The sequence below is a fragment of the Equus asinus genome, chromosome 21, assembly GCF_041296235.1.
Source record: "Equus asinus isolate D_3611 breed Donkey chromosome 21, EquAss-T2T_v2, whole genome shotgun sequence".
Lineage (NCBI taxonomy): Eukaryota > Metazoa > Chordata > Mammalia > Perissodactyla > Equidae > Equus > Equus asinus.
Genome location: NC_091810.1, coordinates 79,434,328 through 79,460,159, shown reverse-complemented (window position 1 = coordinate 79,460,159; position 25,832 = coordinate 79,434,328). Strand labels below are relative to the sequence as shown.

Genomic DNA, 25,832 nt, shown 5'->3' with positions numbered 1-25,832 from the left:
GTGCTTCTTATCTGGCACAAATGAATGAGCAGTGAGTAAATGCAGCCATCAACTCATTGGTCTCTTCTGGAACACAGCAAATCTTTTTTTGTGTGTGTGAGGACAAGTTGGGGGCTGGTAATTGGTGAAGAGAGGAGAGGGTGGAAGGATGTATGACATATATCTGTCAGAACTGAAGAATCTTAACCATCCCGGAGACCGAGGGAGTCTTCTGTCTCCTCAAGGCTTATTTGATGGACACTGGAAGTCAGAATGACTTTCTTTGCAGCCCTTGTTTGGGAGACTCTCCAGCTCTGCTTTCCCTCAGCTAATCCTAGGAACGGCCCTCTCCACTGGACTGTATCCAGAGCCTTGTTACTCACTGTCAATGCCAGAAGCCAGGCTTCGAAGCTGAAGCAGCCAGCTGCTGTTGGTTCCCGTCAATTTTTCCAAGTCTTGACAAGAGGTGTCAGGGAAACAAAAGCTTCTCGTGTGACAGCTTCCCCCGGCTTACGCCTGGGAGACCTGATGCTCTTCCATCCGTTCCAATCTGGCCTGGAGTGAGCGTGGACAGCAGAATAGTCACTCCAGGATGTTTGCCTTAACAAGCATGGCCAAGTGCAGGTGTGGACAGGACTCAGCTTTAGTGGCGATCACACCTCAGGCACACCCTCTTGGACACAGCTTCAGGTCTTGAGGTGGGCTTTGGAATGCGTGCTATGGGCAGTCACTGCCAGGTTGTAGCTGCCCTTTCAGACCCCTGTGTGTAACAGCTGGGCAGCTCCTGGTGTTGAATGGCAAGGAGAAAGAGCAGTGGGGGTCACTGGCTTGAAATGCTTGTTCCTTTGAATAGATTTGGGCTGCCATTGTGATGAAGTTCCCTTAGGATTTGATAGCCAAGTAGATTTAAAGCATGAATTATAAAGCTTTTGTGTTAAACACAATCCCAATTTTATCTGCAAACAGTTTTTTTTTCAGAAAAGCACACTGTTATCAGTTTTAAATTATCTATACTTTAATTCACTTATATAGTATGTATAATTAACACATGTTTATTGTAGATTTTAAACATCAATATTATACAACACGAACTCATGTCTACAGAGTTTGTTAATGCTTTAAAACATAATCTATATTGTATTTTTGTTACAAAAGAAATATATACATTTTTTAACCAGCAATTTAGAAAGTACCAAAATACACAACACTGAAAATTAAAATCACCTATAATCCCATGACTCTGAAATAAATTAATATTAACATTATAGAGTATTTTCTTCTGGGCTTTTGTCCTATGCATGCACTTAATATGTTTCTGAGTGATTTTTTCATATAAAGCTAAATGATGGGGCTGGCCCTGCGGCTGAGTGGTTAAGTTCGCGTGCTCCACTTTGGTGGCCCAGGGTTTCATCGGTTCAGATCCTGGGTGCAGACATGGCACCACTCATCAGGCTGTGCTGAGGCGGCATCCCACATGCCACAACTGGAAGGACCCACAACTAGAAATACACGACTATGTACTGGGGGGCTTAGGGGAGAAAAAGAAAAAATTGAAAAAAAAAAGAGCTAAATGACATCAAGAATGCAAACAGAGAAGAAAATGAAATTACTCTTCCTGCCTGTTTGCAAGGTTGTCCTTGAGTGAGTGTTCTGTCAAACATAACCCAGCTACCTCTGCCTCCTGCTACAAAGGAAAGCCAGGAAACCATGGTGGGGAGATGGGGAGTGAGGACAACCAGAGAAAATGAAACTCCGGTTAGTAGCCACACCAGAGGGTAAACTATCCTGCCTAATGTATCTGGAGGACTGTTTTACGGAGAGAACATGAAGATGATTTCATTGATTGGTTCGTTCATTCATTCATCCGTTCAGCAAACATTGATTGAGAACCTCATTTAGAACCAGGCATTATACTTGACAGTGGGATAAAAACAGAAATAGGACACAAGCTTGACCTCCAAGAGCACCCGGTCTGAGGTGGGAACCAGATGAATAACTCAGCAGTGACAGCGAGATGCCTTAGGAGTTGTGATTGAGCCACGCGAATGTGTGGAAAGTAACACGTCATTTGCAGTGGTTGGAGGGAAGGGGTTGTGAAGGGTTGTGGACATGTGGTGGGAAATGCGGAAAGGCTCTTTGTGCCGTGCTAGGGAATGTGTTCTTAACCCTGAAAGTGCCTGGGGTCCACTGAAGGGCTATAGAGAGGGGAGTTAAATGGTCCCTTCTGTATTTTGGCAAGCACAATTGGAAACAACCAAGATTTTGACGTCAGACAACTGCATGATCCTTTGAAAAGCGAACAAAACAAGACAACTAAAAAGCAGAAAAGCAAGTAAACAAACAAACAAGATTCCCAGAGCCTCAGTATGCCCATCTGAAAAATGGGAATAATAACTGCCTGTAAGATTGTTGTGAGGTTTATACGAGAAAAAAGGGCTTAAATGAGAAAGAAAGTAAATTGTGAGGCAAAATCACTGAAACCTGTTCAGTACAAGATATTAGCTATTGTTAGTCACAAGGCACGCAAAGTCCTTCAGTCCAGCCCCCCTTAGTCCTGCTCTCTCCTCTCCACCACATGCTGCATTCTAACCACAGAGATCACTCAATGCTGTGCTCCCTGCTCCCACCACCCTACCTCAGACCTTTACTCCTTTGCCCAAGCTGTTGCATCTTCCTGGTATGCTGTTTTCCTCTTTCTCTGGCCTGCTTTAAGAACTATGACCCATCCCTCAGGACCTGAATTAAATATTCAAGCTTTTCTAGAGTATTAAAGGAATTTTGGAGACAGGAGAGAAATGGAAAATTTCTCACTCAAAATTGGGAGATCAAATTTAAAAGAATGGGATTAACAGGCTCTGACATTTTGCCTAGTGAGATTTGCAGATACAGACTTTAAAAAAGTTCATTTTTGCTTAAAATACTTAAACCTACCATTAGGGTGTGCTTCTCCAGGAAAGGTCCGTGGTGGGTCGCTGACCCGGGGATGTCAGCTTTCTTTCTCTTCCTTCTCCTCTTCAAAAACTCTCTCTCACGGTTTATTCCTATTTTTATTTTCTTTGATCCTGTAATAACCCCACTTGTTTCTCCTCATTATAATTAATTTCTTCTTTCTTATTGTTCATATCTTTGTTTTTAAGTATACTTGTTCTAAGTATTATTATTAATCATTTTAAATTCTTGGTGCATCTAATCCAGTAATTCTGCTTCAAATCAACAGATGTTTGTTGGCCGATGGTCTTTCTTTTACAATACTTGTCACATGCTAACTTGTGGGGGAGGCAGGAAAAACACTTAAAAGTTTTTCTTTGTCCTGTCCTCTCACTGCCAGCCATCCCTCCCCTTGGGGTTTCTCGCAATGTTTTCTGTTAATTCCTCTTATCCATACCTACCTCTTGTTTCTGTAGAGTCTCCATGGTTGATTCTAGAGGAGACAGCCTACAGTTCATGCTAGTTAGCCATATTATTATTTCCCTTAAAAAAAAATCACACTTTATTTTATTTTAACTTGGGTAAAATAAGCTTTAAATGCGTGTCTCTGTTTTTTTTAAAGAACCCAATTAGGTAGACCATAGAACGTTTTCAACTAATCCTTAACTGCTAGAATACCTAATTAATTTCTCTCTTTCCTTAAATGGATTACTTGCTGTTGAAACCCACCAGAACAGAACAAATCTCCATACCACTGGGACGTCACTTAGAGATGGAATTTCCCACAGCCTGACGACCATTCCTTCTACTAGTCTCTTTTTCATTCCATCTGCAGATATGAAAGAATCAACCGTATTTCTGACTTTCTCACTTTCTTGACCAGGCAGGTGGAAAATATGTCAAATGTACCCAGATCCCCTGAAATTCTTAATAAATAGAGGATAGCATGGTGATTAATCACCAAAAGTCAGAATGCCTATGTTTGCACTCAGCTTAAGTGCTCAATTGCTGTGTGACCCTTGAGAAGTAGTCCAAATAGTCTGAGACTTTGCACTCTATACACTGGGGTATCCTAGTACATCCTTCAGGTGGTCGGTGCAAGAGCCCAAGCACTTAACGTATATATGTACTTGAGAATAGTATTGAGCACATTATAAGAAGATATTTCTTTTCTTTCTCTTCCCATTTTTCTCCCCCACCCCCAAAAGATATATTTTGCCATTCAAATAGAAAGGTAAAAATGTCTTTTTTTTTTCCTCAAGCAGAACCTTTTTTGTGCACAATAGTAAGTCTACTTTCTATGTCATGTACCGGTTGATGGGAATTTACAGATGGAAAGATGGAGGGCCCATACCCTCATGGAGCTTACAGTTTTGTGAAGGAAGCAGACAAGTTAATCAATGACTTTGATCAAGTGAGATAACGCTGCTGGTACAGTGATGAACCCAAGGTGTTATGGGAGCCTTGAGGAGGGACAACTAATTTAGCCTAGGGGTGGCTCTGGGCGGCTCCCTGGAGTAGGCGATGTTTCAACTGAAACTGTGATGTGTATGGGTACGTAGGGGGTGGGGTGTAGGAGGCATCCCAAGCAAAAGGAAAGTGCAAAATTACGAGAGAGAAAGAGAAACTTTTAGCAAATCATAAATGACTAGAAGAAGGAATCCTTTGGTTTTGAGAGTATAACTTCTTTGTGAAGATCAATTCACAGGAAAATTCCATGTGAAGAGGAAAATCTTGCAATTGGTGCTTGTTGAAGACCAAGGTCTGCCCTGGTTTGAGCTGTGCTTTCAGGTTGCCACTAACATGGTCATGGCACCATTTGGAAAGCCAGGGAAGAGTGACCTCAGGTGGGAGCTGGAGGAGACCAGAGCTGGTGTTGCAGCCATGATTCTGCTGTTTGAGCCCCAGGGACACACAGGTCAACAAGCCATTCTACCAACTGGTTGATAGCACCCATATTTACATTTATTGGTTTGTTTGAGGGTTGGATCTCCTTGAGAGTTAAAAAGTAAGTCACCACTCTCCCAATCTCATCCTATCTAGGGACTGAGAAAAAATACCTGGTCTGCATTCTTCTGTAACATAAATCTCTACATTAATAGTCTCCAAATTTTGATGCATATTCGAATTACCTAGGGAGCTTTTAAAACTCCCGATGCTCGTCTCACTCCAATTAAATCAGAATGTCTGAGGTGGAACACAGGTGTCAGTATTTTTTAAAGATCCTCAAGTGACTCCTGGTTGCAGCAAAGTTTTGGAACCCCTGCTCTATCCATTTTAAAATAATTTGGCCTTTTCTTTGAATCCTAGATCCTTTTACTTTTCCATTCCTCTAGTCATTTTCGTGCCCTTCTAAATTCTTTCTGTATAATATTGATGCTATTTAGTGAAGTATCTGAGCTAAGTTCATGGCTGAACTAAGTGCCTTCTCCCTCCCACTCTTTCTTCACTGCTCTACCTACCAAGGCTGGAGTTAAGGTGGAGGATGGAAATGAATGGTTCCCCAGGGAGGGGAAGAAACAAGGACTTAACTAATGAAAGGGAGATAGGACACGTTACCCGCTGGCTCTTTGTTGTTAGCCGTGTCTCTGATGAGTTGAATTCAGAACCTTTGTTCCTACAGCGTCCTTGGTGGGTTCCCTGAGGACATGTGCTATATGGAAGACACTGTAGATAAACACTATCACCAGGTAGACCATGGATCCAAATGCCTATCTGGTCTACCGTTCTGTTGAATTGAGCTGGATCACATGAGAGTCAGGAGGGTCTCTTTCGCCTTTGGATTGAGAGAAGAACAGAGGCAGCCACCTGGGTGCTTGGTGCCTTTGTCCTCTCCCTCTGGGTCTTACTCTTGTGAGAGGGAGGAGGATTAGGAAAAAAACTTAGGGAGAAATGGGAGTCATTTTCCTTAGAGCCTGAGCCGCTCATCCACTTGAGACATCTTTTTCCTAGACTCCTCTCTGGACCTCTTGGGTTTTCCATACTTTCCCTGGTTTCTCACAAGCCAGATGGCCCCTGCTCCACTTTGATGGTCACAAAGCAAAAGTTTCAGATTGTTTTAAGGAATAGGTACTGTATAATTTTATGAAACTGATGTCTAGAGTGAAGCTGGCTTTTGGGAGACTGATATGGTATAAATAATATGTATGCCTATTGGAGTATCTTTAGATAATAACATACTGGAAGTGGTTTAAATGTCCAAGGAAAAGGGACTGATTGAATAGATGATATGTCAGTATAATGGAATATTAGTTACTAAAACTCATGTTTATAAAAAATGATGACACTGGGATATGCTTTTTAATATATCATTAGGTTAAAAAGCAGTACAAAAACTATGTACAGATTCTGATTCTGATTAAAAAGGGCTGTACTAAAATATACAAAAATAATAACAGTAGTGTTTTTTATCTGGGTGGTGAAATTGCAAATTACCATCCCTACCTTTTTTAATTGGAGTTTGTCTACTTTCCTTCATCCATATGATGAAGAAAACTGAAAAATGAGTGAGCGTTCATTTGCTCACTCATCCATTCACTTACTCATTGGTTTGCTTTGTAAGTATCACGTAGGTAGATTTAAAAGATAATCTAAGGTTCTTGGTCCTTTAGTAAGGGAAATTTAACTTCTTTGTGATTACTAATGTATTAGGTATGTTGGTCTTATTTATACTATCTATTATTTATTTTTTAAGTAAAATTTTATCCAAGTGCAACAAACATACATCCTAAGTGTAGGCTCCATGAAGCTTTACAAAGCAAACACTCCCACATCAAGATATGGAATGTTTCTGCATCCCAGAAGCCTCTTCTGTATCCCTCCCATCATTGCCACCACAAAAAGTAACTGTTATTCTGACTTCTACCATTATAATTCATTTTGATACATCATTTTGAACTTGTAATTGGGATCATACAGAATGTGCTGTTTTGTGTCTGGCATGTTTTATTCAACATTACATATAGGAAATTCATCCCTGTTGGTGTGTATCAAAAGGTCCTCTACTTTTTGTTGTTGCATGGCATTCCATCATGTGAATAGACCACAATTTAGTTATCTGCATCCTTTTCTTAGGTCCCCTGTTGTTTTTTTCTATTTACTCATTCAGACTTAGGAAGAAATCTATCCAGCCTGGCATTTACCAGTGGACAGGTTAAGTGGAGTGTCATTAATCCTCTTTGCTATCTACTCGGTGCTAGGATCTCCCACCTCTCAGTTGAGTGTCTGAAAGTCACCTTAATATCTAGTACCTGGCCTAAGTTGGCGAGTCCAACAGTATTTATCCAGAGTAGGTATATCAGCTATGGCTGGAGCTCTCTGACTTAGCTAGAAGCTCAGAGTCCAGCACCTCCCACACTGCACTACTTCCTGGGATGTTCTTATCTTAGCTCCCAATTATAGTACTTTTCATGGGAAACAAAATATTCCCAAATACGATATGCTTCTGCTTGTTGCCCTTTAACCTCTACCAATTTTTCCAAATTTATTATCATTATTATTATTATTGATGATCATTTATCTTCTAATGTGTCCCATGAAAAATTTCCTGTGATTAAATAAGTTTGGAAAACGTTATATACCATACCTTCTCTTTGGAGATTTACAGAGCACATTCACATACTAACGACTGAAACTTCCTACTGTAAAGAAACCTGCTCTATGTTATAAATACTACCATTTGCTTCTTTTGAGAATGTCTGTTAGTACCACGTAGAATAGAATAATAGTTCCATAACATAGCTATGTAGAAAACAGCCAGAGGAAAATTCCCCCTGGATATTTTTTTCCTTTTTAGTGCTATTGCTGGTTTCTGAGTTTCTCCATGGCTATTTTAATGGAAATATGGAAGAAAGCATAACAGGCAAAACTAATCTATTATAAATATTTACTTATCTTTTTCCACATTTGCCTGTGAGCTCCTTGAAGGTAGTGACCCTGTCTTTCTATCTTTGTATCTCCCAGTACCCAGCATGGTTCCTAGCACACACTTGAAGTGTTCAATAAATATTTTATGAATGAATGAATGAGATATAACACTCTGGGACTTCCAACATTAAGGGATTCAAATAGAACTAGAAACTAAACCTAGATCTTAAGACGTGCAAGAGGGGGCAGAATAACGTTACAGACGAAATCCTGAGCTTTGCAATTTAAAAGATCTGATTGAAGCCCACCTCCTCCATTCTTTGATTATGTGATCCAGCAATTTACTTGGATTTTCTGAATCTCAGTTTTCTCATCAGTAAAATTGAAATAATATCAAGTTACCTTTCATAACCACTGAGAGGACTAAATATGATAGTGTAATTGGAAGCACTGACCACAGTGCTAGACACATAAGTATCTAAAAATGGTTGCTATTGTTGGTGTCACTGTTGCTGTTATCATTTTAAATGTGGCACTTGTTTCTCTGGTCTGTCTCTTCCCACACCAGAGACTGCAAGTTTTTTTGTGCTCAGATTCTTGTCACATTCAGTAAGGATTGGAAATCCACAGAAATCTCAGCTACCACACATATGGCATTTGTCAAATTTCTTCCCCGTCTAACGTCTCCCATGGAGCCTTGCCCAGGTACACAGACTTGATCAATTCAGCCAATCCCCTCCTGCAGATGACCCCTAAAGTTTCTCTTTGCTCGTGGGGAGACTGTCTCTTTCCTTTTCAAACTCCTCCCATCATATACATTTCTCACATTGTTACACAAAAGCAATCCTACCTTGCACTCTGGTACGCTGGAAGTCTCAGAGGGAAAGAGTGTGTGTGTGTGTGTCTGAATGTCCATGCACGTACCACCCCTTCCACATCTGCTGTGGCTTTCCTCTTCCCCAAAGCGTCACCCATGTGTCCACGAGGCTGGTCATATGGCCTATCTCTGAGACGGACATGATGCTCTCCTCCAAAATGTCCTCCCTTTCAAGCGGTCCTCTGTCCACTCCCAAAATCATACCTAGTTTATATAATACTTTTACTAAATTCTCATTTCTCCTTTGTTTTCATCCATAGCTGCTCTAACAAGGCCATTTGCCACAAATCTTATGTTCTGCCATTTTGAAACTTTTATTAGAAACATTATTACACATCGGACATAAAGGTAATGCCACATTAGAAAGAAGTTCTAAGGAGAGACTCATTCCAGTATTTTCCTTAAGGTCTCTCCTTGTGCCAGTAAAACACAGCCCATGGGCTGCCACTCTCCTCTTCCATGCATGTGGAGGGCAGCCATCCTGAATTAATCCCATACTCTTTCCCATGTGGTCTACCTCCATGCAGCCCTATGTAGAGGCAGTCACCACCGATCAACTGGCAGTGATTGATGAGGAAACCTATGAGCCAAACTTGGACCTGTGAAGTCCTTTTAGCACTTCTGCATCCAGTCTCCACCAAGATGGGAAGCTAAATTTCTCTTATAGAAGAGTCCTGTTTTCATGAATTGCTTTGAGGTGAGATCCTAGACATTGCATTTATGTTGGAAGGTGCTTTTAAGCAAACTATTCAGCTTTAGTCTTTAGGGGAAACAAAGAAAAAAAAAAAACCCAGAAAGATATGAACAGTAGTCTAATATGGTATGTCCAGTACATGTCAATTATGGTATCCACCAGCCACAGGTGGCTTTACATTTAAATTAAGATGAAATAAAATTTAAAATTTATTTCCTCAATTGCATTAGCCGCAGTTCAAGGGATCAATAGCCTTTTGTGGTGCGTGGCCACTGTATTGGACAGCATAGATATAGAACGCTTCTATCATCACACATATTTCTACTGGGCAGCACTGAACTAGAGGTTGTGTTTTGTGTCCTAAGAGGTATTTCTTTTTACACTTTATCATCTACTCAACCCTTCTTCTTTCCCAAAACGCAGCTTGTTGTACTCTGCCAACTTAGCAAACACGTGTTAACACTAGGATGTCATTAAAAGCAGATGAAGCAAGTCTTAAATGAGAAGGTAGAGAAGCATAACCAGACTCATAAGTACATCAGTTATACTTTCTCAGGGAAATTGGCTTCTGGCTTCATAAGCTCTCTGTAGTTTTGCTCGTTGAGCATAAAAATAACCTTGCTCCTTTTTTTCTTGTAAATTTAGCCACATGTGTGAGACCAGAAATGCAAAATCCATTTTGTGAGCCCCCAGCTTCCTGTTAACATGACATTAGTGGAGGAATCCAACCTGTGATTATATTAAAAAGGGAAAATAACTGAACCAAAGAAGATTGGGATTTGATCTTTCTACGGGGTAAATTTAGTTGCCTGAGAAACAAGAAGAAATTGTTTCAGTGCCAAAATAAAACATCATCTGAATTTGCCTTTTTTCTCTCCTTCAGGAGTTATAGTTGCCTGTGGTACGCTAGGCAAAGGAAGGGCCATGATGGGGAGGAGACAGCCATTCATACAGTTTCCTTGGATATTTTGTTCAAATTTTACTTTTAAAAGTTTCTGTTAGCCTTTATAATTATCTAGTTAAATTTATACATCTAGTTCTTTTCCTAAAAATGGGTGACATTTGAGCACTATAAAATTAATATGAATGTGATGCATTAGACATAATTGCTTTCTAGAAAAATCCCATCTTTATGACTCACTGTTAGAGACAAAAATGTGAGCCCGGAAGTTCCTAGAACATTTGTATATCTGATTCCTTATGTACATTTTCCCAAGAAAACTGTTTTTCAGGAAATAAGATCTCTGCTGGATTTTCTCTTTTGGTCTCTCTATTGTCTCAAATTAGAAACCTCAGGAAATGACTGAAATAATAATTCACTGCACTTGAGTGATTTGGCATAGTATCTTCCAGAAAAACATTCATGTATACATATTGTCAATTTTGAATCTTATTCATTAGAACCGTGGCCTTTTGTGGTTCACATGGTTTTATCTCTGGTTTTGCCGAGTGTGTAGCTCCACCATCTGTAACTCATCAAATGTTCAGTGTTCGAAATCATCAGAGCAAGAACACTGAGTTCCCAGACCCCTCAATTGGTTGATGTGGCTACTGTTACAAATAGAATTCCAAGTGACTTGAGCTGCCTTGACAGTAAGGGGAGTAAAGAAAAGTGAATTTTTAAAGCCTGCTAGAGCACAGTCTCGTTTATGCACACACTATGCCTTAGAGATTTATTCAAATTGCAACAGGGTTGGAGTATACCTTTGTGTGACTTAGAAAGAACGTAATTGTTATGCAAATTAAGGGTGTAAGTCATTTTATAAGAAATGGTCAAAAACATAGATTTTGGAATCCAATAGACTCAACCTTAATTCCTGTCTCTGTCACTTACCAGCTATGACTTTGGGGCAGGTTATTTAGCCACTGTGAGTGTCGTTTTTTACATCTATGAAAGGGGGCTGACTACACCTATCTCAAGAGATTGTCTTGAGGATTAAATGAACAGTATATGTGTAGTTTGTTACTAGTGTAGTTATGGTTAGTGGCCAGGAAAGTAAGCTATTTTTAAAAGAGATTTATAGAGAATTATATGCTTGATGAAAACAAAACGAATAAATATTGATGGCTTTTCTCCCTTTCCCACCCTCCGGGGAAGATTCAATGTTGTTTTGTCAACCTGGGAGCTGAGCGGGCCTGACAGGGGGAGTAATGACTAAAGTTGCGAGAGGAAATAAACCTAGAGGGCAGATTAATTTACAAAATAAAGGACTCTCTATGAAAAAAAAAAAACAGTAAAAAATCTGAAGTCTAGAGGACTTGAGAGAGAAGGGTGCTGGGAGTTTTGAGGGGTAGACAGAAAGAGGGCGGGAGGGGCAGCTGCAGTGTGAGGTTCAGGGGAAGCAGGTGGGTCAGGAAAATTTGGGGAAGTATCGTGTGGTGTGAGTCCTCAGTTGCCAGTTTTTTGAGAATCTTCTTAAGCAGCTGTCCCACAGGGAGGCAAGAATAGCGGAGTGGTGGACCTGGAGTTCCGGGTTCAAATCCATGTTCTACCACACTGAGGCTGGAGAGGTGAAGGGCTCCCCTGAAGATCTGATGACTTAATGTTGAGTGTTTGGCGCATATATAGGAGGTTGATAAATGTTGTATGAACCTAGCGGCATAATGTTTAAAAAGGACAATAATGATTTGCATTTATTGAATGCTCACTATGAACCAGGTACTCTTCTAAGGACTTTATGGGGATTAATTCATTTAATTCTCAAGACAACTCTACAAGGTAGGAACTATTATTATCCCCATTTTACACAGGATAAAACTGAGGCACAGAGGGGTCAAGTAACTTGCCCAAGGACATGCAGCAAATGAGTGGTAGAGCTTGGCTCAACATCAAATCCTCTGATTCTAGATCCACCCTCTTATTCTCTACGTCATTCTGTGTCTCATATGTGAGTGTCTGATCTTAAGATAAGCAACCTCCGGGGCAGTTTGCCTTATTTTATAGATGCTAAGTTTATACTCAGCAAAGCGTGGTCCACAGGCCAGCAGGATCAATGACACCTGGGAGCAGAATCTCAGGCCCCCCCACAGACTCTTGAAACAGGAACTACATTTGAATGAGCTCCCCAAGTGATTCATGATCACGTTAAAGTCTGAAATCACTGCTCCAGAATATGAACCTTTAGGCAGATGGATGATCTCATTCACGTCTCCATCCTTTACAGGGTTTAGCACAGTGCTTACCACCTAGGAGATTTACTCTTGATCCAAAAGGAGATCAAGGATTGTTGAATATGAAATAAACCAACAAGTCCCGGTGGAATTACACATGGTTTATCTTCAGCTGAGTGAATGGATGCTCAGCGACTCCGCCATCTAGCATAGCACAGGGCACATAGCAGATGCCCCATACCTATTTCTTGAATTGAGATGGAAAAGTTGTGTGACAGAGACATCCAGCACACCAGCCTTCCTTGGATGTGCTGTGACATTTAAAAAGGCCAACTAATACCAAAGCAAGCAGAACAGTGATTATGCACTGATTCTTAACACGGTTTTAAGACAAGTTCTGCTCAATTGGTTCCCCTGTGACTCAAGCTGATTCTCTTTCCTCTTGAGCTCTCTATTGTCTTGGCGTTGTTTGCAACTCATTCAGAAACTAATTAAGTTTCAGGATCAGTTTGTCCTGTTAGAGAGTGTGGATATGCTGAAGTGGTGGTTTTTTATAACTTAAATTATCTGAGTGAAAGGACAATTATAATTTGCTTCTAAAATTGGCCAGAAGTCAGCTTTCGTCAAAATAATTCTCAGCAGACATTAGTCTCCGTAAAACCAGGGTATTGTATGAAAGGCAACAAAGAGGATTTAAATAGGCCATGGAAAATGTATTGATAATCTGGCCATATTAATCCTGTTCTCTAACAGAGTGTGAAATTACTTGTTTACTCCATTTATCTAGGGCTAGAGGTAGCTGATCACTCATTGACGGAACCACATTTTGTGATCACCTTTCAGCAGTGAGCTTCAGCTGGGCTAAGGCCAAACCATTTGACTTCACTAGCCTGTGTACCACCTCTAAAGTCAAGGTCAGGACTGCTGTTACCTCTGGGCAGCCAGAGGATCCCATGAACTCCAATATATCTGATCAGGGCTTTCATTGTGCATGGACCTGGAGGTGAGCCAGGACCCTAGGTAATCATGAAAAGTTGAGAGTTTCATCTTTAGTATCTCCACATTTCTTACCCTGTCCCCCTAAGTTGAAGATTTTTGTTGGTTTCATCACCAGCCACAAATATTATGAAGATGAGCACCACTGGGGATGCACTAAAGTATCACAAGAAGTTCCTATCCTAAAGGAGTTCATATACATATATATCTATATTTCTTTTTTCTACATTGGAGTACCTCTTGAAACTGTTTTTATTAGTTATCTGTTGCTGCATAACAATATGCACAAATTTAGTGGCTTAAAACAACACATATTTGTTATCTCACAGTTTTTGTGCATCAGGAGTGTGGTCACAGATTAGCTGGATTCTATGTTTCAGGATCTCACAAGGCTGCAATCAAGGTGTCAGCCAGGGCTGCAGTCTCATCAGAGATTCGACTGGGGAATGAGCCACTTCTAAGCTCACAAGTTGTTGGTAGGATTCAGTTCCTTTCAGCCTGTTGGAAGGAGGATCTCAGTACCTTGCTTGCTGTTGGTTGCCCTCAGTTCCTTGCCTCCCCAACATGGCTATTTTATGAAAGCCAGCAAGGGAGAAAGTCTCTTAACAAGATGATGTTACTATCTTATGCATTGTAATTGCAGAAGTGACATCCCATTACTTTTGCCATATTTTATTAGTTAAATGAAACTTACAGGCCCCACCTATACTTGAGGAGAGAGAGTGAAACGAGGGTATAAATACAGGGAGGGAGTCATCTTAGCATCTGTCAGCCATGCCACTCCTGGGTTTTTGTTCCAGCTGGACTGCTCTAGTTCTATTCTCTTCCAGGCAGGAAACAGAATCATCTCTGTTGATTCAAGAAATTTTAATGGAGAGATCATTTACAGTGATATAGTTGGAGTTAAGGAAACTAACAGGGAGGCTGTAGGAGACTAACTACTGTGGTTAAATAGATCCTGTTGCTACTCTGCCCAGAATCCCTTTATCAAGTAAGTGCATCCTTCCCCCAATGGCTATGATTCCTGGCTGCTAATGGCTCACAGTTGCCCCCTTTCTGGAGAATTGCCTAATTGGTCTCAGCCAATGGTGGGGAGGGGATAAACTTAAGAGGTTATGCCTCCTCAACCCCAGCATGACTGACTGACATGGAGCTATAAGAGGGTGGACTCCTTTCCTTAAGGTGAGACCAACTCATTCTTACTCCAGAGCCCTCCTTGGAACTGTGCTGAAGCTGGACTCCTACTGAGACCACTTACTTACTAACTCCTTGCTTACTTCACTTCTTTTCTGCCCTCTGCTCCATTCATCAAAGGTGTCTGAATCCCTATTTCAGGCTCTGCCTCTTAGATGCCCAACTTAAGACTTGCAGAAAAACCTGAAGGAACAAAAGGAGGAAACAGTATTACCAAAGCACAGTAGGAGCTGGAGCCCTGGAGATAGTTGCCTGAGAGGACCCAGTCATGGAGGGACTTGGCCACCCCTAAGGATGAGAGTTGGGAAGAAATGTGTAGTTCTCTCTCTTCTCTCTTTCCTGGATCTGCATTCTTTTAATCAAACCCAATAAGTGGCTTAGTCCATTCAGACTACTGTAACAAAATACCACACACTGGGTAGCTTATAAACAACAGAAATTGATTTCTCATAGTTCTAGAGCCTGGGAGTCCAAGATCAGGGTGCCAGCATGATTGGGTGAGGGCCCTCTTCTGGGTTACAGACTTGCTGTTGTATCTTCACATGGTGGGAGGGTCTAGGGAGCTCTGTGGGATCTCTTTTACAAAAGCACTAATCCCATTCCTGAGAGTTCTACCCTCACATCCTAATCACCTCCCAAAGGCCCCACCTCCTAATACCGACACGTTTAGGGGTTAGGATTTCAACATAGGAATTTTGAAGGGACACAAACATTCAGACCACCGCAACAGGAAGCTAGCCAACAATGAGCTGGAAGTCAAAAGAGGTTAGCCTGTGGGTCTCTGAGCAGGAGAAGGAGGAAGGAGAATCAACGGGCAAGGGAGTATTAGACAATGACCAGCATCACAGCCTTAGACAATCACAAACCTTTTTCTCTTCTCCAGTCCAAACATCATATTGGTACCAGATTGATCTTTATCAAGTGCTTATTTAATCACGTCCATTTTCCCAGCTCTAAATCCTCCAAGTGTTTCCTATTGCCTAAAAGAATGATCTATAAAATTTTTGGATCATATCCTTCATTGGTTAAAAAAAAAAAACTCTGAACGTGTGCACCAGCTCATTTATTTATTCATTTATAAACTACTTAAATTTACTATCAACTAATACATAACTCATAATACTACATACTCATATAGTATACGATATATCATTAATGACTATGTGTGTAAATCCATATTTCAAGAAGCCTTCTTAATAATTTTAAGTTAGTTTGGACAGCTTTTGGCACATGTGATTAGATTGTCACCATTGTTTTGCTTTCTGCCTTTTGAATGTGTGAGAATTGTCCACTAATGTGTACGAATCCTCAGACAAATGACTGATCTGAGAGGTGGCTGTGTGTTTTGGTGGGGGGTGGTATGCCCAGATTGTGTGGCTGCAAAGACAGAATGCATTTAAAGGGGATAGTAGAACTTTGATCTTAAACTACTGTAGTAGCAGGAATTCTAAGAGAGTTCCAGTTGGCAGTAAGAGAATGAATGATTTAATCTTGAGAGCAGTCAGATGGTAATAATAATAGCTCCATTTTTGGAGCATCTACTATATACCTGGCATTGTGCTAATCACTTTACGTATATTATTTCATCTGCCCATCGTAGCAACTGTTCAAGGTAAGTATTAATATGAGAGAGGTTAAGTACCCTGCTGAGGGTCACATGGTTAGTAGAAGAGCCAGGATTTGGACCTGGAAGGAACTATGTGTCTCCTATATTGAGTCATTTTTCTATTACACCTCACAGTTAAGACTAGGCATTAGAGAAGATGTTCCATTCTATTGAAAAAGCTTGTGTTCTATAGAAAGGAGTCAGTAGTTCAAGAAAGCAGATGGATGAAAGGAACCAACCTGAAAAGGTGCATGCTCTGTGATCCCAACTATATAACATTCTGGCAAAAGGCAAAACTGTGGAGGTAGTAAAAAGATTAGTGGTTGCCAGGGGTTAGGAAGGATGGAAGGATGAACAGGTGGAGCACAGAGGATATTTAGGGCAGTGAAACCACTCTGTATGACACTATAATGGTGGATACGTGTCATTATATATTGGTCCAAACCCACAGAATGTACAACAGCAAGAGTGAACCCTAATGTCAACTACAGACTTTGGATAACAATGAGGTGTCAATGTAGGTTCATCAATTGTAGCAATGTACCCCTCTAGCAGGGGATGTTGATAATGGGGGAGGCTGTGCATGTGTGAGGAAGGGGGCGTGTAGGATATCTCTGAACCTTCTTCTCGATTTTGCTATGAACCTAAAACTGCTCTAAAAAATAAAGTCTTTAAGGAAAAAAAAAAAAAGAAAGAAAGGGGATGGACAAAGGCATGAGCCTGTAAGTATAGGGGCAGCTAAAAGAGACAGCAGTGCCTCCCATAGATGCTAGAGGCCACTCAGAACTACAGAGGAGCAATGTGATTCCAAGGAGCTGGTGAATGCATTGGGGAAAGCAGAATTTAGGAAGACATTGATTGAAGAATAAGCTGTCCTTATCAAAAAGTTAATAAAGAGTTTCCAACATGCTTCCAACACTGTCTGACCACAAAGCCATCTTCCCGCTAGTCTATTCCTTCTCTCCAGTCACTTTTCTATACATTGCATTTCATGTACGCTGTCTTCTATGTTGTTCGAGTAATTGGTCTGCTCACAACCTGTAAAATAGAGGAACAATAATTTATTAATTGTGCATTTGTGACTTGTGCATTTTCTATGTACATGAATAAAATTTATTTAAAAATAGAAGGAAAGTATGATTATGTATGGAGGTGAAATAAATCAAGGATATTATCAAATCCACTGTTCCTTGGTAGATTCAGCCAGTTCTCCAGCTAAGGGTTTTACACGTGGTAAAAATAGCATTGAGCTGGGAGATAGAAAACTGACATTCCAGCCCCAGCTCTGCCACTAGAATTATTGTGCAACATGGGCAAGGTGCCACTTCTCTCTGAGCTTAAATTTTCTCACATGTAAAAAAACAAGTGTCCCAAAGTCCCTATTAATGTTCACTATGGTGGAAGATAGAGCAACTCTCATCCTCAGACTAATCTCACAATGCACACTAAAGCGGAATCGCGGCTCCTCCCCGACGGCAACTTTCTGTTAGCTGATATTTTAGAACAGAGGTTGGAAAACATTTTCTGAAGAGGGCAGATAGTTAGTATTTTAAGCTTTGCAGGCCATGAAGTCTCTGTTGCAACTACTCGACTCTGCAATTGTAGCAAAAGCAACCACTCACAATGTGTAAAGGAATGACGTGATTGAGTTCCAGTAAAACTTTATTTAGCAAAACAAGTGGTGAGCCAGATTTGGCACACAGGCTGTAGTTTGTCTACTCCTGTTCTAGGATATAACTATTTGGCATTCAGTACAATTTCCTTTGGGCATATACAGGGCAAAATATATGTTCACAATAATTAGATAAATGGGGCACTAGAGAGCTGGAAGGTGAAAGGAAGGAAGTAGAAAGGAAGAAGGAAAAAAGAAAGAAAGAGAAAGAGACAAAGAAAGAGGAAGAAGACTAGAGAGCAAGAGTGGAGAGCCTTGTGAGAGAGCTTTGGCAGAGAAAATTCTGGTGACATGTGTCATGAGGGAGGGGCATTGTCAGGTTGGAAAAGGCTTGGCTTTGGCATGGAGCTAGCGGGTAAATTTGGAGAGACCAGTGGGTGTGTGTGTGTGTGTGTGTGTAAAGCTGAGGTACAACCATCACCGTGTGAAAGAGGTGGTATGGTGTACTTGAACCTAGTGTGGTGCTGGGTACCAAGGGGAACTTGCTGAATATTTGTGAGGGAAGGGAAGGAAGAAGGAAGGAGTATCCTCATTTTATAGATGAAGAAATTCCGCTGTAGGGCATCAATGCTGTGGGAAGTTGAGGAAGCCATTGCCATTTTTCGCAAGGAATCTGCAAGGAAACATAATTCCATGAGAAGGATATTTTACTGCCAGGAGAATCTCCCACTATCCTGAAAGCTGCAGGCCTCCTCAGAGAAGGAGGAGAGTGTTGGTGGCTTCTGGGGGATCCCTATAGCCCAGGGCCTCCATGATGCAAAGCGTTACTGTGAAGGTTATCACGTGGATGGGAAGGGGGCCTGCAGTGTTTATTTGTGGCTGCTGTTTCCATGAGTTCAGAATCCGTGGCTTTGTGCTTTTCCTCTCACACAGTCTCCCCCTTACTTTCCTCATTGTGATTCTGGATTCTGTGGCAGGTGGAAGGAAGCAGGAAGGGAGAAGGTGAGACTGGAGGTAGGCACTCCCCTGGGGCAGGGAATCAGATTCTAGGCCTCTCTCTCTTGGAGCTAGCTTGCTGACTGCATCTTGAGAAGGTGGGCCAGAGTTTAGTGAAGGGATATCTGGATTGTTTCTTTGGTAGGACAATTTATTTCTCCAAGCCACCACATAGAAAGAAAAGCAAAGCTGAATTTTTAGAAAGTCTTAAAAACTTGGGATGTGATTCAATCGATTAACCAACAAATCTGTCAAATTTCACAGAAACCATACACTTAATATAAAACTGGATTACGGGGCTGGCCCCGGGGCCGAGTGGTTAAGTTCGCGTGCTCCGCTGCAGGCGGCCCAGTGTTTCGTCAGTTCGAATCCTGGGCGCGGACATGACACTGCTCATTGAACCATGCTGAGGCAGCATCCCACATACCACAACTAGAAGGACCCACAACGAAGAATATACAACTATGTACCACGGGGCTTTGGGGAGAAAAAGGAAAAAATAAAATCTTTAAAAAAAAAAACAACTGGATTACAGTTTGCAGTCTATTACACTAATTCATTAATTTTATTTCACAGACCAAAAATTATACTATGCAAATATATGCAAATCATGTAGGAAAATAGTGTTCTTAGTCAAGTGCACCAACAACTGTTGGGTTTTGTTGTTGTTTTGGTTTTGTTTTGCTGGAACTGTGCTACTGGGTGGAAAGTGACATCATAAATATATTCAATATTTGAAACCGTGTTTTGAACAATTTCCTGAGGGGTGATTGGGAGGTTTTCTCCTTTGACAAATATTGTGGTGATTGGCATGTCTTTTTTCCTCTTTTTCTTGCCTAAAACAGAATGAAGAAGATGAGCAACATCTATGAGTCGGCTGCCAATACGCTGGGGATCTTTAACAGTCCCTGCCTGACCAAAGTTGAGCTGCGCGTGGCGTGCAAAGGCATTTCCGACAGAGATGCTCTTTCCAAACCAGACCCCTGTGTCATCCTCAAGATGCAGTCCCACGGGCAGTGGTTTGAGGTAGGCATGTCCAAGGAAATGGACAGAAGCATGGCTGGAGGATTGGTTCAAAAATGTTTTGGCATTTCCCGTCTTTAGGTGGCTTATTTTGATGAGATAGAAAATTCTAGAAACGAATATGATCACGATTCTGCTTGTATCATGATGTTTTGATGTGGCTGTTTTAGTGCTGTGGCTATTTTGACGTTTAGTGTTAGTTTGCCTGCTGTTGTGGATAGAGCGGCCCCTCGAGAAGGACAGAGAGGACTGTCTTACAGGGGTCACATCGCGCAACATTTATTTTTTGAAGTGAGAACTTAATATTAGCTAAACTTCATTGGGTGCTTATCAAGCGTCAGGCACTGTTCTAAGTGCTTTATGTAAAGTAACTAATTTAATCCTCATAACAATCCCATGAAGACACAGAGACAGATGAGGAAATGGAGACCGAGAGGTTAAGGGTTTGCCCAAGACCATTCAGCTTGTACGCAGAGAATCTGCTCTCTGCACCCAGGCAGCGGAGCTCCAGGGCTGAGCTCTTTATTGCTATTTTATCCTTTTGATGGGCACCGGTGCAGTCTTTGTTGGTTTGCGTGGCAATATTGCAGGTTGAAATCTGCAGATGAGTTTTGTTTGTTTACTTAAAAGTTGAAAAAAAATTGGATGAGGGCTAGTTTTTAAGTTTTTTGTTTTTTACTACTAGATATCTCATCTAAGGAAGCAATGTTTTTAAAGCTCTGGTCAGAGGTGAATGGTGGGAAAGGGAGGGGTGGCGTGGAGCAGAGGAAGTGGTTATCACCTCTAAGGGAACCAGGCGCTTAGTGGAATTGGGATAAGGGGTTTGAAGCCATGCTGAGCAGAGCAAGAGGAGGCAGCTACCTGCTTTGAATTCCCGCGGACAAACTCTTCAAGCCTTCACTACTTCTCCCACCGGTCTGCCAATAGCTGGAAGGCGCTCCTCTAGGGAGTACTGTGCTCCACCCCGCAGCAGGAAGAAGGCTCAGAAGACCCGAGAGGCAGAATGTTTGCTTGTTCATACAAATGTGGTGTTAGAGGTTGGTGAGCAGATGAAATTCAAGCGAGGATGCAGCATGTGTCGGGGAATATAGGGCAGATGGGCAGGTTGGGGATCTTGATTTAACTTCAGGCTCATCCAGCGCTTAAACATAAAACAACATTCAAAGGTATCTTAATGTGTCGTGTCTTCTTTTCCTTCTAACTATTCTCATTGACTTTGACGGTGGGTTTTATTGTTTTTTATTTAGCAAAACTAAATGGAATGCCTGCACTAGAAAAAAGTCACTCTTTGAAAATTAGAGGAAAGAAATTCATCTCTAACCCCTTTACATCATTCAACTATTATTTGTTTATATTTCTTTTCAGTCTTTTCCTCCTGGCCTCATATTCTTACATGATTCTTATCATGCATGTAAAGTTTTCTTTCCTGATTTTGTTACTGACATATTACTATATTTTTCCACATTGCTATAATATTTGTTATTATAATTTTTAAAGCTGCATAATATCCCAGCGAATGGGTTTATTTCATAGTTTTCCTATTTTTTCACTTTGAAGTTGCCTCCAAAAATACCCTATTTTAAATAAGGCTGCAATGAGCATTTTTGTGCATAAGGCTTTCTCCTTGGTTTTGAATGAGTTTCTGGGAAAGTAGAACTAGTAGAACTTTGGGGGCTTTTGATAATGTTGCCAAATTGCTTTTCCAAAGTGCTCTATTATAGCATTACTCAAAGCATGGTCTGCACACAGCTACCAGCCCACCAACTTGTTACCAGTGCACAGTGAGATAAGAAACTTGTGCCACATCGTAAATTGATTCACTGCTTCTTTCATCCAGAAAGTCTTACTCTTTAAAAACAGCAATGTCAGCTGATCTTCCAGCATGCTTCACGATATGGCTGATTTATATTCTGGCACTTTGAGAAGCCCTTCTCTAATAAACTTTATACTCTTAACAGTATACACTCAGAATACAATTGGGCGGGGCCAGCCTGGTGGCATAGTGGTTAAGTTTGCGTGCTCTGCTTCAGTGGCCTGGGGTTCGTGGGTTCAGAACCTGGGCCAGACCTAGCACCACTTGTCAAGCCACCCTGTGGCAGCAGCCCACATATAATAGAGGAAGACTGGCACAGATGTTAGCTCAGCGACAATCTTCCTCAGGCAAAAAGAGGAAGATTGGCAACAGATGTTAGCTCAGGGCCAATCTTCCTCACCAAAAAAAGTAAATAAAAAATAAAATTGGGAAAACAGAGCCCATACTAAGTAGCTAATAGAAAGGATTTAATTCAGGTAACTAGTAACAAAGGAGTTGGGAAGTGCTGAGAAACTCACTAGGGACCGTGAGGGAACCCAGAGATTAACAACATGAGCCTGCTACTTTGCTTCGGGAGGAACAGTAGTGTGCGGAAGCCAGCTTGAATAGGCTTCTGAGAGCCGATTGTTAAATATTCAGAAATTTGCAAGCCTGGGTGTGTGTATTTACACCACAGACATTGGCAAACATTTCAGATCAGGGCATTTTCCCCCCCTAGAGAGCCAGCTGTTAAACATTTACAAGCACACCAGGGGACAATAGGAACAAAAGAAGGAGATAACAGTTCTGGAACCAAACAGCTGGGCTGCCTAGCTGAAGCTGGAATCATGGAAGGAGGGCCTAGCTGGTGGCATCCAGAGAGATAGAGGAGATCAGATAGTGCTGGAAATGCTGCCTGAGAGAGAGACGAGGACACCCTGGCATCTCCCTTCCTGTCGCTCTCAGGTCTCCAGTCAGCACCTTCCTTTGACCAAACCTTGCTGGAAGACAGTTGGCAAGGTTTGCAGGGAAAGGGTATAGAATGCATGTGAGAACAAAGAGGTAAATGACTGACGCATAAACCTTCTGACATCTCACAGTAACCTGGAGAATCATTCCCCCCTCATCACGGAGCACATCTGTATTTAGTGCTAACACTGCTTTTCAGTACAAGTTCGGAGAGTGGTCCTGCGCTACAAGTTAGACGCACACCTATGCTAGAAGTTAGAAGCACCTGACAGTCTATTTAAATCATGTAGCTATTGCTATCTATGTTCAGTGAAGGCTAGCAAACATGGACAGTGCACCGGGACAAGATTTATTGATGTGTGCATTTTCCTGTATCTCCCCCTAGAACATGTCAGGATTTACAGAGAGATTTCTATATATACAATTACAGAATTGAGAGAAAGGCTTGCAGAAGAGAATTCATGTGCGCTGTCGGTACCCTGGGTATCTTTGTTATGGGGCATCTGGTAACTGACTAAGTGAAGAGAAAAATAACAAACTGAGAGGTTAACCTTATTTGCATACGGAAGAGGTTGCTGGGGGTGTCAGGGTTAGAGAGGGAAAAGCCCGGTGAACTTATCTTTTAGAGAGAACTTTTTTTATTATTGAGGTCATGTTGGCTTGTAACATTGTGTAAATTTCAGGTGTGCATTATTATATTTCAGTTTCTGGATAGACTGCATTGTGTTCACCACCCATAGTTTAGTTTTTATCTATCACCATACATGTGTGCACCTTTACCCCTTTTGCCCTCCCCCTCTGGTAACCACTAATCCGTTCTCCTTATCCAAATGTATATTTATCTTCCACGTATCAGTGAAATCATACGGTATTTGTCTTTCTCTGTCTGCCTTATTTCGCTTAATATAATACTCTTAAGTTCCATCCATGTTGTCGCAAATGGCTCGATTTTGTCTTTTTTTATAGCTGAGTAGTATTCCATTGTGTATATATATATATATATATATATATATACCACATCTTCTTTATCCATTCATCCACTGATGGGCATTGGCAGCTTCCACATCTTGGCTGTTGTGAATAATGCTGTGATGAACATGGGGATGCAACTGTTGATTGCAAATCATATATCTGACAAAAGGTTAATTTTCAAAATATGTAGAGAACTCATACAACTCAACAACAACAAAATGAACAACCCAATCAGAAAATGGGCAGAGGATATGAAGAGATATTTTTCTAAAGAAGATATACGTAGGATGGCCAACAGGCACATGAAAAGATGTTCAACATCACTGATATTAGGGAAAAGCAAATCAAAACTACAATGAGATGTCACCTGCAAACTGGTGCAGCCATATGGAAAACAGTATGGAGATTTCTCAAAAAGTTAGAAGTAGGAATACCATGTGATTCAGCTATCCCACTACTGAGTATTTATCCAGAGACAATTTTAAAATTTAGCGAAATAGAGGCTCTGTCTTGATCAGTACCATCCCTGAAGTAATGGAAATGTCCTCTATCTGTACTGTCCAGTAAGGTAGTCACTACTCACGTGTGGCTATTGAGTGCTTGAGAGGTGGATTGTGTAACTGAGGAATTGAAAATTTTAGTTATTTAATTTTAATTATTTTAAGGGTAAATGTAAATAGCTAGCATGCTTCCAGAGTATCTTTGATGTGCTAGAGAATTTGGCTGGGTTGGGGAGAAGAGGAAAGGGAATTTGTAAAAATGTTACTGTAGGCTATTAATTTTATAGCTTCAGTGTTTTTTGGGGAGATGTTACTAGAGATTGACATTTCTTTTTTATTGCTTGTGATTGCTGGCCTGTGCTTTTTGTAATGGAGCTCCAGCAGGGAAAGGGCCCTGCGGTGCCCTAGTTTATGGCTCAGGTTACTACTGCAATAGTTAGAACTGCCTTCAGATGGCTTTCCCATATGGAGGGCAACTGTTTGCCCTTTTAATTGACTGCAGCCTGTTAGCAATGGAAGAGAACATTTGACCTCTAAAGTGGATCATAAAAATGTAAGCCTGATTTTTAGACTCAAAAAGACCTACGATCTGATCTTCTGTGCTGTTCATAGTATTAAGAATCAATGAGGATAAATCTGTATATCTTTGAAATGTTGGAAATCAATTGTTCTGAAATGCACAACATCAGATCGTTGCTCTTTGCAGACCAGCAGGGTTTGGGATGTGTGTCCGAGGACTGAGAAGGCAGAGAGGATACTTTTGTTTCTTCTCAGAATATAGACATGGGATGTTGTTTTTATTGGGTGAAACATTTAGTAAATCTTTAATGGCTGTGATTGTAGCTGTCAGAAAGCAGGGAAGAGAAAACTTGAGGCTTAGAAAAACATTCCAAACTGAGAGTTTCAGACCTACCATTTAGTTTCCCTAATTTAGAATCATACTCATTTTTTAAAATGCCCCCTGCGCCCACTCCTGGCCATATAATGGCTACACTATGTGGTGCAGGTCAGTGTAATGATAATTTAGAACATATTTCATTTTGCAATGAAGAGTGGAAATAATTTCCTCCTGCCTTCTAGTGAATACTGATGTGTTCACTAACTCCTGGAACTAAACATTACATCCAAGTAGGATAAATTAACACTTCTCAGAGACTCAAAAGGCAAGGGCCCTTGTGAACTACAGACTTTTATTCAGTTTCCTGGAGCATATGCTCTATCCCCTAGAGATGGTGGATGTTCTCCATGAAGCAGAGCTAAGCTTACAATGCTGTGGCCCTGGGCAGAGATCCTGTAAATCACAGAGTACTTGTCCTCATTGGAAAAAGCCAAATTATTCCCCACAGTTCTAGGATGTTACTCTAATCACCTTTAATTCCATTTTTCCATTTAATTTTAATGCACAGTTATCGAGCTCCTCCATAGGAAATTCTAAGTAATTCTGAGGACTAATTACCTTTGGATCAATTCTATGTGAAAACATGTTATGATGAATCATGTGCTTTGGTGGATTTTTGGTAATAATAGTAATTGTTAGTAATAATTAGTATGGTTATATTTAACACATCAATTATCCATGGATGCTAATAGAAACTTATTGTTTATAATAATAATATATCCATATTGCACTTTATATTCACAGAGCCCATCTACTTGCATAATTTCATTTGCTTCTCATAACAGCCCTGTGAAAGGGTGGCACAGATGTTGAAATTAA

General features: G+C 40.9%; 1 protein-coding gene across 8 annotated transcripts in view; it reads left to right on the top strand.

Moving 5' to 3' along the window:
* Positions 1–25,832, top strand: part of CPNE4 (copine 4) — a 523,946-nt gene that overhangs the window by 173,050 nt on the left and 325,064 nt on the right. For all 8 annotated transcript variants that reach the window (XM_070493180.1, XM_070493181.1, XM_070493182.1 and 5 more), the window contains one exon: positions 19,705–19,885. In XM_070493180.1, the coding sequence (XP_070349281.1) occupies positions 19,705–19,885 (181 nt within the window). The remainder of the gene's footprint in view (positions 1–19,704; positions 19,886–25,832) is intronic.